Source organism: Papilio machaon, chromosome 22 (genome assembly GCF_912999745.1).
Source record: "Papilio machaon chromosome 22, ilPapMach1.1, whole genome shotgun sequence".
In the NCBI taxonomy this organism is placed as follows: domain Eukaryota; kingdom Metazoa; phylum Arthropoda; class Insecta; order Lepidoptera; family Papilionidae; genus Papilio; species Papilio machaon.
Genome location: NC_060007.1, coordinates 485,652 through 501,316, shown reverse-complemented (window position 1 = coordinate 501,316; position 15,665 = coordinate 485,652). Strand labels below are relative to the sequence as shown.

Here is a 15,665-nt window from a genome sequence, read left to right as displayed (position 1 = left end):
GAAATTTTTTGTGCTTATCCGGTATCTATGAGAATCAGCCAACATCTATTTTTCATTACCCCCCCCCCCATTTAATTTTTTTAACTGCGCGCGGACGGAGTCGCGGGCGACAGCTAGTTGGTTTATAAATATATATCAGCTGAAGTTGACATTGCGATGCAAAGATAATGTACTCGTATAATGTAGCATTTTAACTGGTTATGTTTTTTTAGAAAAAAGTTATGTTTTCGCTGATATATATTTTAGTTTTGTATGTAAATATGTCCATCCCGTTATGACCTGTAAGCTTAAATAAATGATGTTGACTGTAGATTACCTTCTACATTCTTTCACTTTAAGAAACTACATGTAGACCTACCAATAACATTGGTGATAATCGTCATGGTATCGTCATCAACAAAATTTGTTTAAAAATGTGTACAGCTAGTGTAAAGTACACCAATATTCATACTAATTTTGACTATGACGCTGACAATACGAAAGCGTTTGTCAGAAATAATTATGTTAGGTCCATTGATAAGATTTCATTATTTTTTACCTTTTATTTGTTTTAGTACAATCTTCGTATATCAACTAGATGTGGATCACTTGATGTTTTTGGATTTAATTAACGACTAAGTTAGTGCTCTTATTAGTATCTTCTCTACGTTGTTACTTTTATTATTGCCATGTTCGATAATCTTAAGATAGGACAAAGACAAATTAACTAACCATGCAGAAGATGAAATGAGTTGAAGTTGTTACTGGATAAGTATCTTTCTATCTTCTCTAATCAGGGCAGATCGCTTCACCGGAATCGCGCGCAAAGTAGGCGCGCAACTCACAGGACGACCTGTACCCTGCAAAAATACGGTCGCCCTTTTCTAGGACATAGCCAAGCGTTACCAAGGCCCAATAATTTCCTTACTCAATAAATTGAGGCACGAGTCGGCATCACTAGCGGCGAAGACCTACATCTACAATGATAACATAACCATAGTGTGATCGAGGTTTTCTTAAACTGCCATCTATTTTACGAAAAAGAAATTTATTTTTGGATCATCAAATCTATCGAACATTTGATAATTACTTTTTCTTTCTCTGATCATCTTTCTAACGAAATTAAGCCGTGAAAGTATTTTCTTAATTAATTTATTAGTAATTACGCCATCTAGCGTTATGCTCTATTATTTAAAAAAATGTTGCTTGTGTAGAAAAAAAATAGATTCTTTATATATATCCAACAGATGTCTATCAAAACGAAATAGTTAAAAATCATTTTTTTTTTATATACAAGTGTCAAGCAAAATTATGTTTCCTGTAGATTTGCAGATTACATGAAAAACTATTTTTTTTTTTCATAAAATAGACTTATTAGTGTTGTGGGTATAAATTGAAATAGCAACATCCGTATAAAAAAGTTATACACAAACAACATGGTGGATCAGCTGTTTTCATTTTTCTTCATCAGTAAACTGTTTCTATAAACGAAGCATTGTATGGTCACATAGCCATGTGTGAATTAAAATGGGCTCCATCGCATCGGTGCTGCAATGGCATTGTCAGGCGTGTGGTCAGATCAACCCAACGGAGAGTGTAAAATGTTTAAAATGTGGTACAAAGAGAATTTCGAGTCATGACAGTGGATCACAAAAACGCTATTTTACCGGAGATTCATCATCAGAATACGCTTCTCGCACGGAAAAAAGTGGAGGCACTACCCCTGGCTCGGAAACTATCGTTATACCGACAACAAATAATTTCAATAGGTGTGTATTTTTCTACATATTGACATTACTTCCATTGTTGGTAATGTCAGAAATTATCGATTTTTCTACTTCTATATTTGGGTTATAATATCCATTGTACTGTAATTGTTTGTGAATGTAGACGAAGTCTATAATTATAATTAACTATTGGAAGGTTTATTGTAATGGGCGTATGTTATTATTCAACTATAAACCATAGCTTTTAATGTCAGGTGCCATTAGATATATGTTGTTTCATTTGATTGCTAGTATTAAATAGTAGCTTTGTCTATTCTTTAGTACATAAGAAATTTTTACTCAGTAATTAATAAGACAAAGACTTTATTACATACAGTAGTCTAATATAAACCATTAAAATCTCTGAAACAGCTATAGTTTTGTGTTTAATAAGCAAAATATTTGAGGTTTTGAATGTTAAAATATAATTAGTATATAGCACTGCTATGTAAAAAAGACTATAATATTGGTCATCAAGACTTTTATGATTGAATAATGTAATGAATGCCTTTGGATATTGTTTTGACTATTAAATCTTCTTCTTCTTCTTTTAATTAGTCCTGGACTCCATCATAATTTTGATGATTTTAACTATTAAATACTAGCTGACATCCGCTACTCTGTTTGCGCTGAAACAAAAACATAATAAGTAGTCTATGTGTGCTTCCAGTCTATGTTCTGCAATTGTGTCCAATTTCATCAAGATTTGTTAAGCCATTCTGAAGGTACCTTAAAACAAACATTCATCCAAACATTTGCATCTATATATATATATATATATATAAAAGAAAGTTGTGTTAGTTACACTATTTATAACTCAAGATCGGTCGAACTGATTTAGCTGAAAATTGATGGGGAGATAGCTTAGAACTAGGAGACGGACATAGGAACTTTTTTATCTTGTGTGCATTTTTTTTATTCCGCGCGAACGGAGTCGCGGGTAAAAGCTAGTTAATAATATTAATGGTTGCCCATTGGTTTAAATTTAACCATAACTAATTATAATTTTTTTTTAAATTATATATGGCTTAATGCACTTCTTCATATAACATTTATTAGTGTCAAGTTTCCTTTTCATACATTTGTGTGTTTTCCTTAAAATTGGTTGTACAAAGTTTCCCTTCATGTATCTAAGGTAAAGATATTTCATTATCATACTAAAATTATAAATGTGAATGTTTAGATGGATGGATGTTTGTTTGAAGGTAACTCTGGAACGACTCAAGGGTTCTTGATGATATTTGGTACAGATGAAGAACATAGTCTGGAAGAATACAAGGGCTACTTATTATGTTTTTTTTTTTTTTAATTCAATATTGGTGTTACTATATTACAATTATGTTGAATTCCTATAGTTTCACAGATATGTTATGTATCTTTTAATTTGATGTAGCTCGATGTATAGGGTGTTTTTTCTTCTTTATTTGGTGTAACATGAATTTCAAATATTATTATATACTTGTAAATGATCGCTTTTCCTATCTCTACATTTTTCAAAGGCATTGAAAGGGATGGTAATATTTCAAGTTGTGATAGTTGAGATTTATCTTATTGTTGTATTGTGCAGCGGATGGTCGTGCGTGGGATCGGCGCCGCTGGCTCGGCGCGCATGGCGCTGTGGCTGTGGCCTCCGCAACGTGTCCGCTGCGTGGCGCTGCACTGCCTGCGATGCTCTCGCTCCACATGCACCTGTATACAGGTGTGGCATACTAATACTAGTGGTATCATCATGACAGCCTTTGTCTGTCTACTTTCACCTCTTATCTTTCACAACATTTAGTCTTATGCCACTTACCATACTTGTTCTGACTAGTACAAGGTGGTAATTAAGTGTACAGTCTAGGTATGGGTTGACGGTGTTGGTGTCAATTAAACGAAATGCTTTATTTGCTTTTATCAACTAGTTAATCATACATTCAATAAACAAAGGCCCAATGAAAAACAGACGATTTTGGTTCCTAAGTTAATTTATGGTTCAACTATTTTAATGAGAAACGGTCAACGATTGAAACATTGAAGAGTGATCAACAGTTGGTTGAACTAGTTTGTTCAATTAACGCCCATCCCTAATGCAGTCATCTGATTATGTTAATAGTGAAGTGACAGATGGCCATAGATAGATATATGTAATACAAAACAGAAATGTAGTTAAAAACAAAAGCTGTTGATACATTTTGCTCTATTTGTTTGTGCCTTTAAACTTTATTTCAAAGGTTAATAACTTTCCCAGACTGTCTGATGATGAAGAGCAAGCTTCAGGGATGACGGACAAGGATAAATCAGCTCAAGGTAAATTAATTCTTAGTCATCATCATCAGCTCCCATACGTCCCAACTGAAGAGCTGGAGGAGCAACCACGCTGGACCAGTGCGGGTTGACTTCACACATATCTTTTGAACTTCTTCTCAGTTACCGAAGCTCTCCTTCTTAGTACTTTAGTTAAATGCGAAGTAATTTATGCTACAGCTATTATATTCAGAAGTGAATTATCAAGTTTTTAGTTCAATAAAGCATAAATAAGATTAAGGGTAAATAAGATTTTCTTTCCTCATCTTTTACAGATAACACTATGATAAGGTCCAATACCCTAGCTGTCCCTTCATACAAACCTTCATCCAGTTATGCGGATGGTCGTCGTCTTAATCTAGATATACAGTCACTGCGTTTATCACCCACCCAGCTCACAGACCAGGCACATGGGGTTACCAGGTCCCTGTCCCACGGTTCTGTGATCAATTCCCAACAGAAGTGGTGGAATGTCGAAGAGACCAGAGGCACCATCAATAGACCAACAAGTCTCATGGTCTCGGAGAGATATGGTTTCAATACCACCCAGTGTAACCCTCGAGAATCATTCCTAAGGAGTTTACATTCAGTGACTAGAAAACCTAAGAAATGCAACGAAAGCAAATCTAATTGGGAATTGAATTATGTAAAGGAATATCAAAGAGAACAGAGTAAAGCTTTGTATTTGAAGAAATGGGCTTGCAGTAAATGTACCCTAGAAAATTCTGGTATAAGAACCCATTGCGAAGCTTGCCTTTCTCCTAGAATATCGCCTTTGTCAAGAATCTCGAATACGAGAGGTCTGAGTGTGACTACTTTAGGTAGACACGAGACTGCTAGCGGTAGAGATGGGGCTACGTCTCTTCCTACTTCGGGCGGTGTCATGATCACTGTACCAGATTGGCCTCAAACTGGTAGTTCTATAGGAGAGTCGTTCCGAAGATCGATTTCTGCTCAGAACTCACCAGAAATAAGACCAACATACCGACGATCTTTCTCTGAACACACAGAGAATAGACCGGTCGGTAAAGTTATTTCTAGCAGAAGAAGTTTGAGTGATTATCATAAATCGTTAGAATATGCTAATGTTAAAGAGACTGAAAAGAAGATAGAAGAAGGAAATACAGAGTTGATTGATAAAGAATGTAGTTGGGATACTAATGCTGAAGGTGTAATCTATGCTTTACCTAATAAAGGGAAATATAAAGATTTAAATTTGCAACTGCAAGTTAATAATAACGGTACTAAATATTCTTACGTGTCCGTTCAGGATACAAAAACGGTGATGAGTAATTCACAGAATGAAGCTTTGTATTCTAATGATATAAATGATGGTGATTATGCAAGGATTGATGAATTATTGGGTACAGAGAACTGTATATCACCTGCTAGTGATGCTCAGAACAATATCAGGAGTTCCCACGTGAAGGAACCGGGTACTAAAGTGTATAATATGTTGCCATCTATCGGGAAGGTGTCACATCCGAGGGATACTAAAGTGACTTCTACACAACCTGTGTGAGTTTTTATTTTATTAATATAGCTTATATATACCTCGTCCAAATAATCATTGCTCCTGTTAAATGATTTTAGAATTATCCGTTTTTGAGAGTTGTCTGTGAGTTTGTGTCCTTTAATCTCGGAAACGGCTTAACCGATCTGTATGTGGTTTTATTATGGAATTGTAGTAAGTTTCACTTAACATTTAGTGTTTGTTTCATGTCGATAGTTACATAAAAAAAAATAGTTATGAAAGTTGACATCGATAGTTTCTGATTTGCCCAGCATAAGTTGACCTCAGGCTTATGTGATGAGTCATGTAAAATAGGGTTCCATTTAGCTTAGTATGTTATATGAAGTTGCGGGTGACTACTAGTTGGTATTTTCTTTGTTCGTGTGTCAGTGGTCGCATGTGGCAGTGCAGTGAGTGCTGGTTTGCGTACAACGTGTGGGGTGCGCGGTGCGACGTGTGCCGCAGCGCACGCCCACCCCACGCCGTCACCATCGCACCCCACGCGCACCCCACGCCCGCCCCACACACCCCGCACACCACGCACCCCGCGCACCCCGCACACCCCACAGACAGGGAACATGCCAGGTGAACACTTTGTTCTAGTCTAGGCTATAGCATAATACGTCAAATGTCGTTGAAAAGTACAGTTAACAGAAAAAAAAATATAACTGAAGTTTAAAACTAGTATTTTTTTATCATTTCCTCGTTCATTGACTTATTTTTGTTGATTTGGGAGTTTTATTTTGTCACTCAGTCCGCGGCCATCCGAGGCCATCGCGGCTAAGCAAGAGACGAGCCGATCAGAGCCGGTCAAGAAGCTGCAGGTGCCGATCGCTTCCTTAGACCATGACCTCAACAGTGACGAACTGCTTTTTGCTGTCGGTAAGAATGCGTCGCCATTGTTTATTCCTTTTTGAACCATAAAGTATTAGGCGTCACTAATTTGACAAAATATCGTCAGTGTCTAGTACGGAAGGTGGTGGCGGCGCAGGCGCAGGCGCGGCGGCGGGGGCGTGGTCTTGCGCTCGTTGTACTCTCGTCAACGAGCCCACGGCGACAGCCTGCGCCGCCTGCGCAGGTTCCCGTCCACCACAACACACCTACTGGTGAGTTACGAACATGTATTTACCACAAAACAGGTGCTGAAGGCTAGCATACTGTCGTAAAAGCTAACTTATCTATATTAAATTGATTATTTCAAATAACAGTTTAACAGCTAGAGTCCCAATAAAATCTTTCTTTAATTCCGCGCGCATGAAGTCGCAAGCAAAAGCTAGTTCTTTATGTATTCCAAAAAAAAAAAAAAACTATGTCCATGTTGACCCTGTCCTGTAACTAGGTCGTGCAGTTGCTGTACACTGCGCAACCCGCAGTCTGCAGCGCTGTGCCTGGCCTGCAAGACTCCGCCTGTACCTCGCCACGGCCTGCCCACTTCAGCCACGCCCACGCCCACGCCCACACCCACACCACAAGATACCCACGCACAAATCACTGGTAAATATTTTTATTAATTTAAGGTACTTTAACTGGTGATTTATATGGCTCTTTTGGGTTCTTGCCTTTGTTCATTTGGATGGATGAATGTATAATTTATTCCAACAAATCGTTGAATAATCCACTGTCAGGTCGGAGTCCGTCCCCAAGGCGCGGCAGCCGGCACACCCCCGCCCTCCCTCGCCGCGCCCACGCCCACAAGACACCGCCCCCTGAGAACAAGTAACCACCCTTATTTATTTTATTACCTTAAATTTACTGTTGAAAGTACTTTAAGAAGATTATCTTTCATTGAAAGTTAATATAAATAACTATAAATGGTAACTTAATATCCAGATTAATTATGTGTAATTTTATGTTAGTATAAGGTTATTGTTTTTTGGTTTAATCTTTTTTGTGTTTTCTTTCTTAAAAACTTTCTTTCTTTCTTAATATCTAATGTCCCAGGCGATAATTTTTACATTTAAATATATCCGATTCAAATTTTTTAGCCTGTAGCTTAAAAAAATCGTACGATATCAAAGATTGTCTTTAGATTCGTATCTGTGGTCCTAGCACGAATATTTGTCAAAATTAGTATGAGGTTGTTGGTGTATTTAATTTTATTTTTTAAAAATTTGTAGACGATACGATGGCGATTGTCACAAATATTACTAAGCCTACAGCTTTAGAAAAAAAATGTTTTTTTTTTATCCTAATTGTGATTGTTTTGTGTAATAGGGCGGAGTCAGGTGAGTGGGCGTGTTCAGAATGTACGTACGTGAACTGCGCGTCAACAGGCGCATGTGACATGTGTCAGTCTCCACGCAGCCGTCTGCTGCCCGCAGCTCCGGACCAGATCTCACTGGACGACGATGATTCACGTTAGTACGATCCATACATTTACATACAATATACATACATACACAAATACACAAATTCTATCACCGTTTTCACTTTGACTAAAAACATGCAGCTATACATTTTGGATTCAAGTTGGCGAGTCTTAGGATGTATCCATACATATTATTAAAATTAAAGTGTCTGTATTTAATATAGAGGAAAAAAATTGTCTGTCTGTCTATCTGCCATGTCGTATTTGTTCCGGATAATCTCTGGAACAGCTGGACAGATTTTAATGGGACTTTGACGGGAAGGTAGCTGATGAATGCGGTCATGCTATAGGCTAGTTCAACTCTGCGTTGACGAAGTCGCGGGCGACAGCTAGTTAAACAGTATTTGTTACAGCGGATGGTTCTGAGGCGGAGCGACAAGAGAGTACGCCCATGGAGATATTGCGGCTGCGAGAGGAGAGCCACGCCTGGACACAGTGGCAGGAGGTGCTCGCACAGTGCTCCGCTGTGAGTACACACAGATGTATTTAGTGTCGCACTCAGAATACTTAATTGAGTATTAAAAGACAATCTGTGGTGGTATAGGTATGAGAAATATACGGATACTGTTTAATAACTTAGTTTATAAGGGAGTGAGTGAGTCAGCTAGTGTTCTTTGTTCTTTTTATTACGAATATTGCATTTTATATGCGAGTACCAAAGAATAAAATTAATTAGTTGCATTTTAGTTTTAGTTATGCTTTTAGTCTAATTTTTTAAGTTTGCAAAGTTTTATTTAATCTTTTTCACTTTAGTTGCTTTTTTGTACTATGTTTAGAATTAATGTACTTTTTTTTTTTGTATTAACGAATATTCTTTGTTCAAATAAACATGGCATCCTTCTGTCAAAGAGTAAAAATCCTGTCTAGCACATAGAGTATATCTTATCAAATGTATAGAGACCTAATTTTAATCCTCTTTTCCTTCCCACACCTTTTCTTATAAGGAAAGGATGGGAAGGGGAGGTGGATTTGATGAAGGAGGAGATGCATAAGAATTTGTGCGTCTCCTTCGTCGATTGAGGGTAGACAACGCATCTGCAATTGCGAATGTCGGGCAGCCGTCGCTTCGCCATTTTATAAAAAAAAAATAACTTACCGGTGTTGCTACATGCTTCTTATATTGCCAGCGTCATCAGAAACTTACTCATCTAATAATACAGAATTAATTTGTCAATATGTTTATCAGAGTGGGGAGCCGTACGTGGACGAGTCGTTCCCAGCGGCTGCGAGGTCGTTGTACTACGGCGGCAGTACCGGCGAGGGCGGGGCGGCGGCGCGCTGGCTCCGCCCGCACCAGATACACGTGGACGCTGACCCACGTCTGCCCTGGGTCGTGTTCCGGGACCCCAGACCCTCTGATATCTCGCAAGGTTTGTCCACTGATGATCTACTGATATCTAGCAAGGTTTGACCACTAGTGGTCTACTGATATCTCGTAAGTTTGGCCACTAGTGGTCTTCTAATATCTCGCAAGTTTGCCCACTAGTGGTCTGCTGATATATCTCAAGGTTTGCCCACAGGTGGCCAACTGATAACACACACATAGCCCACTCATGATTAAAAGACAACTAAATCAGATCGTAGACAGCTTGACTTTAGCATTGAAATATTATTTTACGGCCAAAATTTAAATTATTTATGAAACGGAATTCTAAAATTTATTCAATCATGTTAAAGATCTTTTATAGCTATTTTGGTCTTTATATATAGATTTGATTTGGGAAAAAAAACTGAAATTAAAAATGCTTATTAAGTTGATTAGCAATTTAAAAAACAATGTGATATCTTTTCAGGTGTTTTAGGTAACTGTTGGTTGCTCTCAGCTTTAGCCGTACTCGCTGAGAGGTCAGCTTTGGTACGCGGTGTTGTGGTACGAGGTGAACCAGCTCGCGGCGCGTACCAGCTTCGTTTATGTAAAGATGGCCGCTGGCTCACTGTAACTGTTGATGATCTGCTCCCGTGCAATAAAAAAGGACAGCTCGTGTATTCACAGGTACTAAGATATGCATTCATTCATTCGTTCATTCATTTGTTCATTCATTCATTCGTTCATTCTATAGTTCATTCATTCGTTCATTCATTCATTCATTCGTTCATTAATTCATTCATTCGCTCATTCATTCATTCGTGCATTCATTCATACATTCATTCATTACATTGAACGTAGTAGAAGGAAACCTAGATGCTCAAGTAGGTGATATCTTGATGGGAATTTCGTTGAATTTAATATTGTATGGATAAATTTGTATTATATTTGTACAGCGCCTCTATCGGGCGTGAAAGTAACTTCATTTTGATGTACGGGTGAAGCAAATTCTGGCAGCTGCTGTCGAGCTTAACATGTTTCTTTGAGGTTTCGAAACATATAAACATCTTATTGTTTTTTTTTAAATTTACAGTGCTTAAAAAAGTTTTTTCTAGTTTTGTAGTTACTTTTATGGCTGATAGAGGCGCTGCTCAAATCACAAAATGACCATATCAAATTAAGCGATATTCTCTTCAAAATGTATCCTGTTTTGTTTCCATTCATTCGTTCATTTTGTATGAGACTTGTTGAAAGATCTGTTAGTATGAATGAAAATATTTTAAAGAATAAATGTGGTAACTTTAATGTACGCAGGCTAAAAGAAAACAGCTTTGGGTGCCGCTGATAGAAAAGGCGGTTGCTAAACTTCACGGCTGTTATGAAGCGCTGGTCTCCGGCAGAGCTATTGAAGGTGAAATACAATTATCACTCTCTTTATATAGCTGTAGCCCGCGACTCCGTCCACGCAAAATTAAAAAAAAAACTTAATAAGTAGCCTATGTGTTCTTCCACACTGTTCTACTTCTGTGACAAATTTCATCAAGATACGTTGAGCCGTTCAGCCATTGTGCTGTTCCGGAGATATCTTCAAACAAACATCAATCCATCCATCCATCAATACATCCAAACATTAGCATTTATCATCAGTAATATAATTATTATCAGGTCTGTGCACGCTGACGGGTGCTCCGTGCGAGTCTGTGTCGCTGCAGGCGGGGGGCGGGGCTGGCGGCGCTGGGGGCGGGGCTGCGGGCGGGGCTCCTCTGGAGCAGCTGGACAGAGACCTGGTGTGGGCGCAGCTGCTCTCCTCGCGTCAGGCTTGCTTCCTCATGGGCGCCAGCTGCGGGGGTGGCAATATGAAGGTCACTTCACACTTGTCAAATTATAATAGGAAAGGATGGGAAGGGGAAGTGGATTTGGCGAAAGAGGGGACGCATAAGAAGGAGAAATATCCTCATTCTGAGCGTCCCCTTCTCCGTTGACTAAGAGTGGGCAACGCATTTGCATTTGCGGATGTCTATGGGCAACGGTCGCCTCGCTATTGCGGCGAATTCAGGTGGTCGGTTGCTCGTTTGCCATCTTATGATATAAAAAAAAACTAATCATAGATAGTGAAACAGCGACCTCTTTGTTAGAACAATAGACACGCAAAAGACAGCCGTGAAGTGGAAGTTAATCCGCGTTTCGTATGATGATTGTATGATGGACGTCTAATATTAGTCTTCAATCCCTTTCCACCCTTTTTCAGAAATGGGAAGGGGAGGTGGATATCTTCTCTTTCAGTGTATCCCCTCCTCAGTTATAAAAGACGTTGTGAAAGATATTTTACATATGGTATTTAATTCTTAGGTCGATGAAGAGGAGTACCAGCGTCTTGGTCTACGTCCTAGACATGCGTACTCCGTGCTGGATGTGGTGGAGCTGTGTGGTGTCACTGGGGGCACTGGTGAGCCCCTACGTCTGCTGCGGCTACGCAACCCGTGGGGGCACTACACGTGGAGAGGGGCGTGGGCGCACGCGTGCCCCCGCTGGACGGACGCATTACGTAGAGCTGTCGCACCTCATACTGCTCCAGATGATAGAGATCACGGCGTCTTCTGGATAGGATTTGATGATGTACTCAAGTAAGTATTGTAAATGCGAATGTTTGGATGGATGGATGGATGGATGTTTCAAGGTATCTCCGGAACAGCTCAATGGATTTTGATGAAATTTGGCATAGATATAGAGCATATTCTGGAAGAACACATAAGCTGCTACTAAAGATTTTTTTTTAATTCCGCGCGGACGAAATCGCGGGCGACAGCTAGTTACTAAATATTCCCACAATATTCTAGTGTCTCTTAATTATTGTATGTAATTTTAATTCTTTCTTCATAAATATATATAGTGCGTCGGTGGCTCAGGGGTTAAGCACTTGACTTGTAATCTGCAGGTCCTGGGTTCGAATCCCGCAATGTACCAATGTGTTTTTCGATTTTCGATTTACATATGTACATTTATCTGACATTCTTAAGGTGAAGAAAAACATCGTGATGCAACCTGCACATATGTGAGAAGAAATTCAATGATATGTGTGAAGTCATCCTGCACTTGACCAGCGTGGTTGACTATGGCCTAGTCACCCCTAACTTAGAGTAGGCTCAGAGCCTCTCGGTGGGGACGTATAGTGAGCTGATGATGATAATGATGAAATATATAGATGAAAATTACTATATCTAGCGTCGAATTTCTCTCACCGTTGCCATTTGCAGGTATTTTGACTGCATCGATATCTGCAAAGTGCGGGTAGGATGGCATGAGACGCGGCTAGCTGGTATCCTACCTCCGCTATCCTCAACTCGTCACCTCACCTGTCTACTGCTGACAGCCACACATCCTACAGAAGTCGACTTCACACTCTTCCAGGAAGGACAGAGGTACAGGACCTGAGAGCTTGCTACTTCTAAGAAATTCCACCTCTAAGACATTTAAAAATATTTACATCATCATCATCATCACAACTTTCAGGAATTCAGCGAAGAGTCAGCGCTCGCAGCTGGATCTGTGTGTGGTTGTGTTCCGCACCAAGTCTGGACCCAGCGCGCAGGTCGGCAAACTCGTCGCGCACAGCAAGAGACAGGTCTACTCTCCCTCTATCTCTCCCCCTCTCTCCCCCATCTCTTTTTTTATATATTACAAGATAGCAAACGAGCAAGCGGCCACATGAATTCGCCGAAATGGCGAAGCAACCGCTGCCCATACATTCACAATTGCAGTTGCGTTGCCTACCCTCAATCGACGAAGGAGGAGACACAAAAAGAGACTATTTAACCTTCTTATGCATCCTCTATCAAATTCACTTCTCCTTTCCATCCTTTCCTTATAAGAAAAGGACAAGGAAGATGAAAAGAATTTTGTTAGAAAGAATGAAAAAGATAAGAAATTGTTTTCTCTCTTTATTTGTTAGTTTTTTTATTATTAAGGATCAAATTGGCTTTCTTATCTTTTGATAGCTTCATAAAAATGGTATAAACTAGAAAGTGATTAAAAATTGATAATTTTATCTTAAAGAAATTTATTTTTCCTCCAGGTCCGTGGTTTCGTCGGCTGTCACAAGATGTTGGAGAAGGGCTTCTACCTCGTAGTGTGCCTGGCCTTCAATCACTGGCACACCGGTCTGGAGCTGGCGGACAGTTCTGGCTGGCCTCGTCATGTGCTGGCTGTTCACTCCTCCAAGCCTCTGGCAGTGGAACGGCCATCGCTGCATCCTCATATATTAGCTGATGCTATTATAGGATTGACCCTCGCAAGAGGACAACGCCATGAAGGAAGGCAGGGAATGACTGCTTATTATCTTACTAAGGTAATGTACAATCTTACTAATATTATAAACTAGCTTTTACCCGCGACTCCGTCCGCGCGGAATAAAAAATAGAAAACGGGGTAAAAATTATCCTATGTCCGTTTCCTGGTTCTAAGCTACCTGCCCACCAATTTTCAGTCAAATCGATTCAGCCGTTCTTGAGTTATAAATAGTGTTATTAATACGACTTTCTTTTATATATATAGATGGGAATGTTTGAAGGTATCACCAGAACGTCTCAACGGATCTTGATGAAATTCAGCACAAACGTAGAAAATAGTCTGGTAGACATAGGCTACTTATTAAGTTTTTTTTTAATTCCCCGCGGACGGAGTCGCAGGCGACAGCTAGTATTATTATAAGAAGAAAAAAAAAAATGCGTAAAATTATCTGTTTTGCTGACCCTACTACTTATTTTTTTTTTCTATATAAGAGCTAAGTTGTCACTTTAGGTGCGATTTCATTTACATTCTTTATTAAAAGTAATACGGCTTTTGAAAAATAGTTTTCTTGTGTGGATTATTCATTATGTTAGAATATCTTATATATATAAAAGAAAGTGGTGTTAGTTACACTATTTATAACTCAAGATCGGTCGAACTGATTTAGCTGAAAATTGATGGGGAGGTAGCTTAGAACTAGAAGACGAACATAGGAACTTTTTTATTTTGTGTGCATTTTTTATTCCGCGCGGACGGAGTCGCGGGTAAAAGCTAGTGTCAGATAGTTGTTATCAATTTTATAACTTTTTCAGGGTTGGGCGGGGCTGGTTGTGATGGTGGAGAACCGGCACACTGATAAATGGATCCACGTGAAGTGCGACTGCCAGGAGAGTTACAACGTTGTCTCAACGCGAGGAGAACTCAAGACCATCGACTCCGTGCCGCCGCTTCACAGGTACTATTGTAGTTGGCACATCATTTACAAGTTTACTCTTTTGCGCGACGTGCCAACTTTAGTGTGTAAGAGCCACATTATTTGGCAAGTTGGGAACAAGGGTATTCTTTATAACTAGTGCAGAGATTGATGCAAAACTAATTTTGTCAAATGAATTCGAATTAAATGTAACGATTGTTTACACCAGCTACTAGATGGCGCTGATACAATATGCGCTTAATTTGATACGTTTTAGACAACCATACATCCTGAAGGATTCTATTCCCTTCTGTTCGGACGCAAAAAGACTTAATATGGAAGAAATTATTAGCTTCAATTTCTTTACTTGTAATGTTTAGTATATCCGACTTTCTTGAAGGAAAACAATTCTAATAATTACCGAGATCGGAGGCTTGGAGGTTAAGCACTTGACTTGCAATCTGCAGGTCCTGGGTTCGAATCGTGCCATGTAACAATGTGTTTTTCGATTTACATATGTATTACATATATGATGAAGGAAAACATGGTGATATGTATGAAGTCAACCCGCATGGTTAGTGTGGTTGACTATGGCCTAAACACCCCTAACTTATTAGGGTAGGCTCTCCCTCAGTGGTGAAGTATATTGAGTTGATAATGAATGTTTTGTATATAAATGTAAATGATATGTTTTCAGGCAAGTAATAATAGTGCTGACTCAGTTGGAGGGTAGTGGGGGGTTCAGTATCGCTCACCGGCTGACACACAGGCTGGCTGGTGGTGCTCGGCTGCAGGACTGGGCACCCAGAGCTGCTGATGAACCTCACCATCGACCACCTCTGGCGCGACGTCTTCACGGTCTGCATGCACCACGTCTCATCACATAGACATAGACTATATACTCTCTTATATCAACCAGAGACAACATTTATAGACAACAGACTTCTTATTAATCAGATTTTACTAGGATTTTCAAATCAGATCAATGTAGTAACCAAGAAAATAACAATCCGGTCTTTTTCCGACAGGGGTGATCAACATTTCACATGTAATAAACTTTCATTTTTATTTGACGGATTTTTATCGGCTTTCGTCGTCTCTTCACACTAATCGGACGTCAATCCGGTCTTTTTATATATTTATCATATAGACAGGGGTTACCAACATTTCACATGTAATAAACTTTGGCTAAATATATTATCACAAAATTGTGTCCAGTGTATTTTATAAAATCACTATCATAAATC

At 39.2% G+C, this 15,665-nt stretch overlaps 1 protein-coding gene and 1 non-coding gene across 2 annotated transcripts; one reads left to right on the top strand and one right to left on the bottom strand.

The window, feature by feature from the left end:
- Positions 1–774: 774 nt before the first annotated feature.
- LOC123722282 lies at positions 775–924 on the bottom strand. Its single transcript, XR_006756463.1, has one exon. It is a non-coding gene; the product is annotated as a U12 minor spliceosomal RNA (small nuclear RNA).
- Positions 925–1,372: 448 nt separating this feature from the next.
- LOC106715096 (calpain-D) lies at positions 1,373–15,628 on the top strand. Its single transcript, XM_045683464.1, has 21 exons — positions 1,373–1,748; positions 3,313–3,444; positions 3,976–4,034; positions 4,307–5,549; positions 5,935–6,129; positions 6,299–6,426; positions 6,506–6,650; positions 6,884–7,038; positions 7,170–7,260; positions 7,759–7,901; positions 8,266–8,378; positions 9,099–9,282; positions 9,706–9,905; positions 10,533–10,629; positions 10,884–11,080; positions 11,568–11,842; positions 12,473–12,637; positions 12,729–12,840; positions 13,291–13,563; positions 14,318–14,460; positions 15,116–15,628. The coding sequence occupies exons 1-21, from the start codon at positions 1,507–1,509 to the stop codon at positions 15,303–15,305; spliced, it is 4,482 nt and encodes a 1,493-aa protein (XP_045539420.1). The 5' UTR covers positions 1,373–1,506; the 3' UTR covers positions 15,306–15,628.
- The last annotated feature ends 37 nt before the right edge of the window (positions 15,629–15,665 follow it).

Excerpts from the sequence above, each read along its gene's own strand:
- LOC106715096 (XM_045683464.1), top strand. The coding sequence starts at position 1,507 with ATGGGCTCCATCGCATCGGTGCTGCAATGGCATTGTCAGGCGTGTGGT. Across the intron at positions 4,035-4,306 it reads CAAGGATAAATCAGCTCAAG|ATAACACTATGATAAGGTCC; the intron begins GTAAATTAATTC and ends CATCTTTTACAG. Across the intron at positions 9,906-10,532 it reads GACAGCTCGTGTATTCACAG|GCTAAAAGAAAACAGCTTTG; the intron begins GTACTAAGATAT and ends TAATGTACGCAG.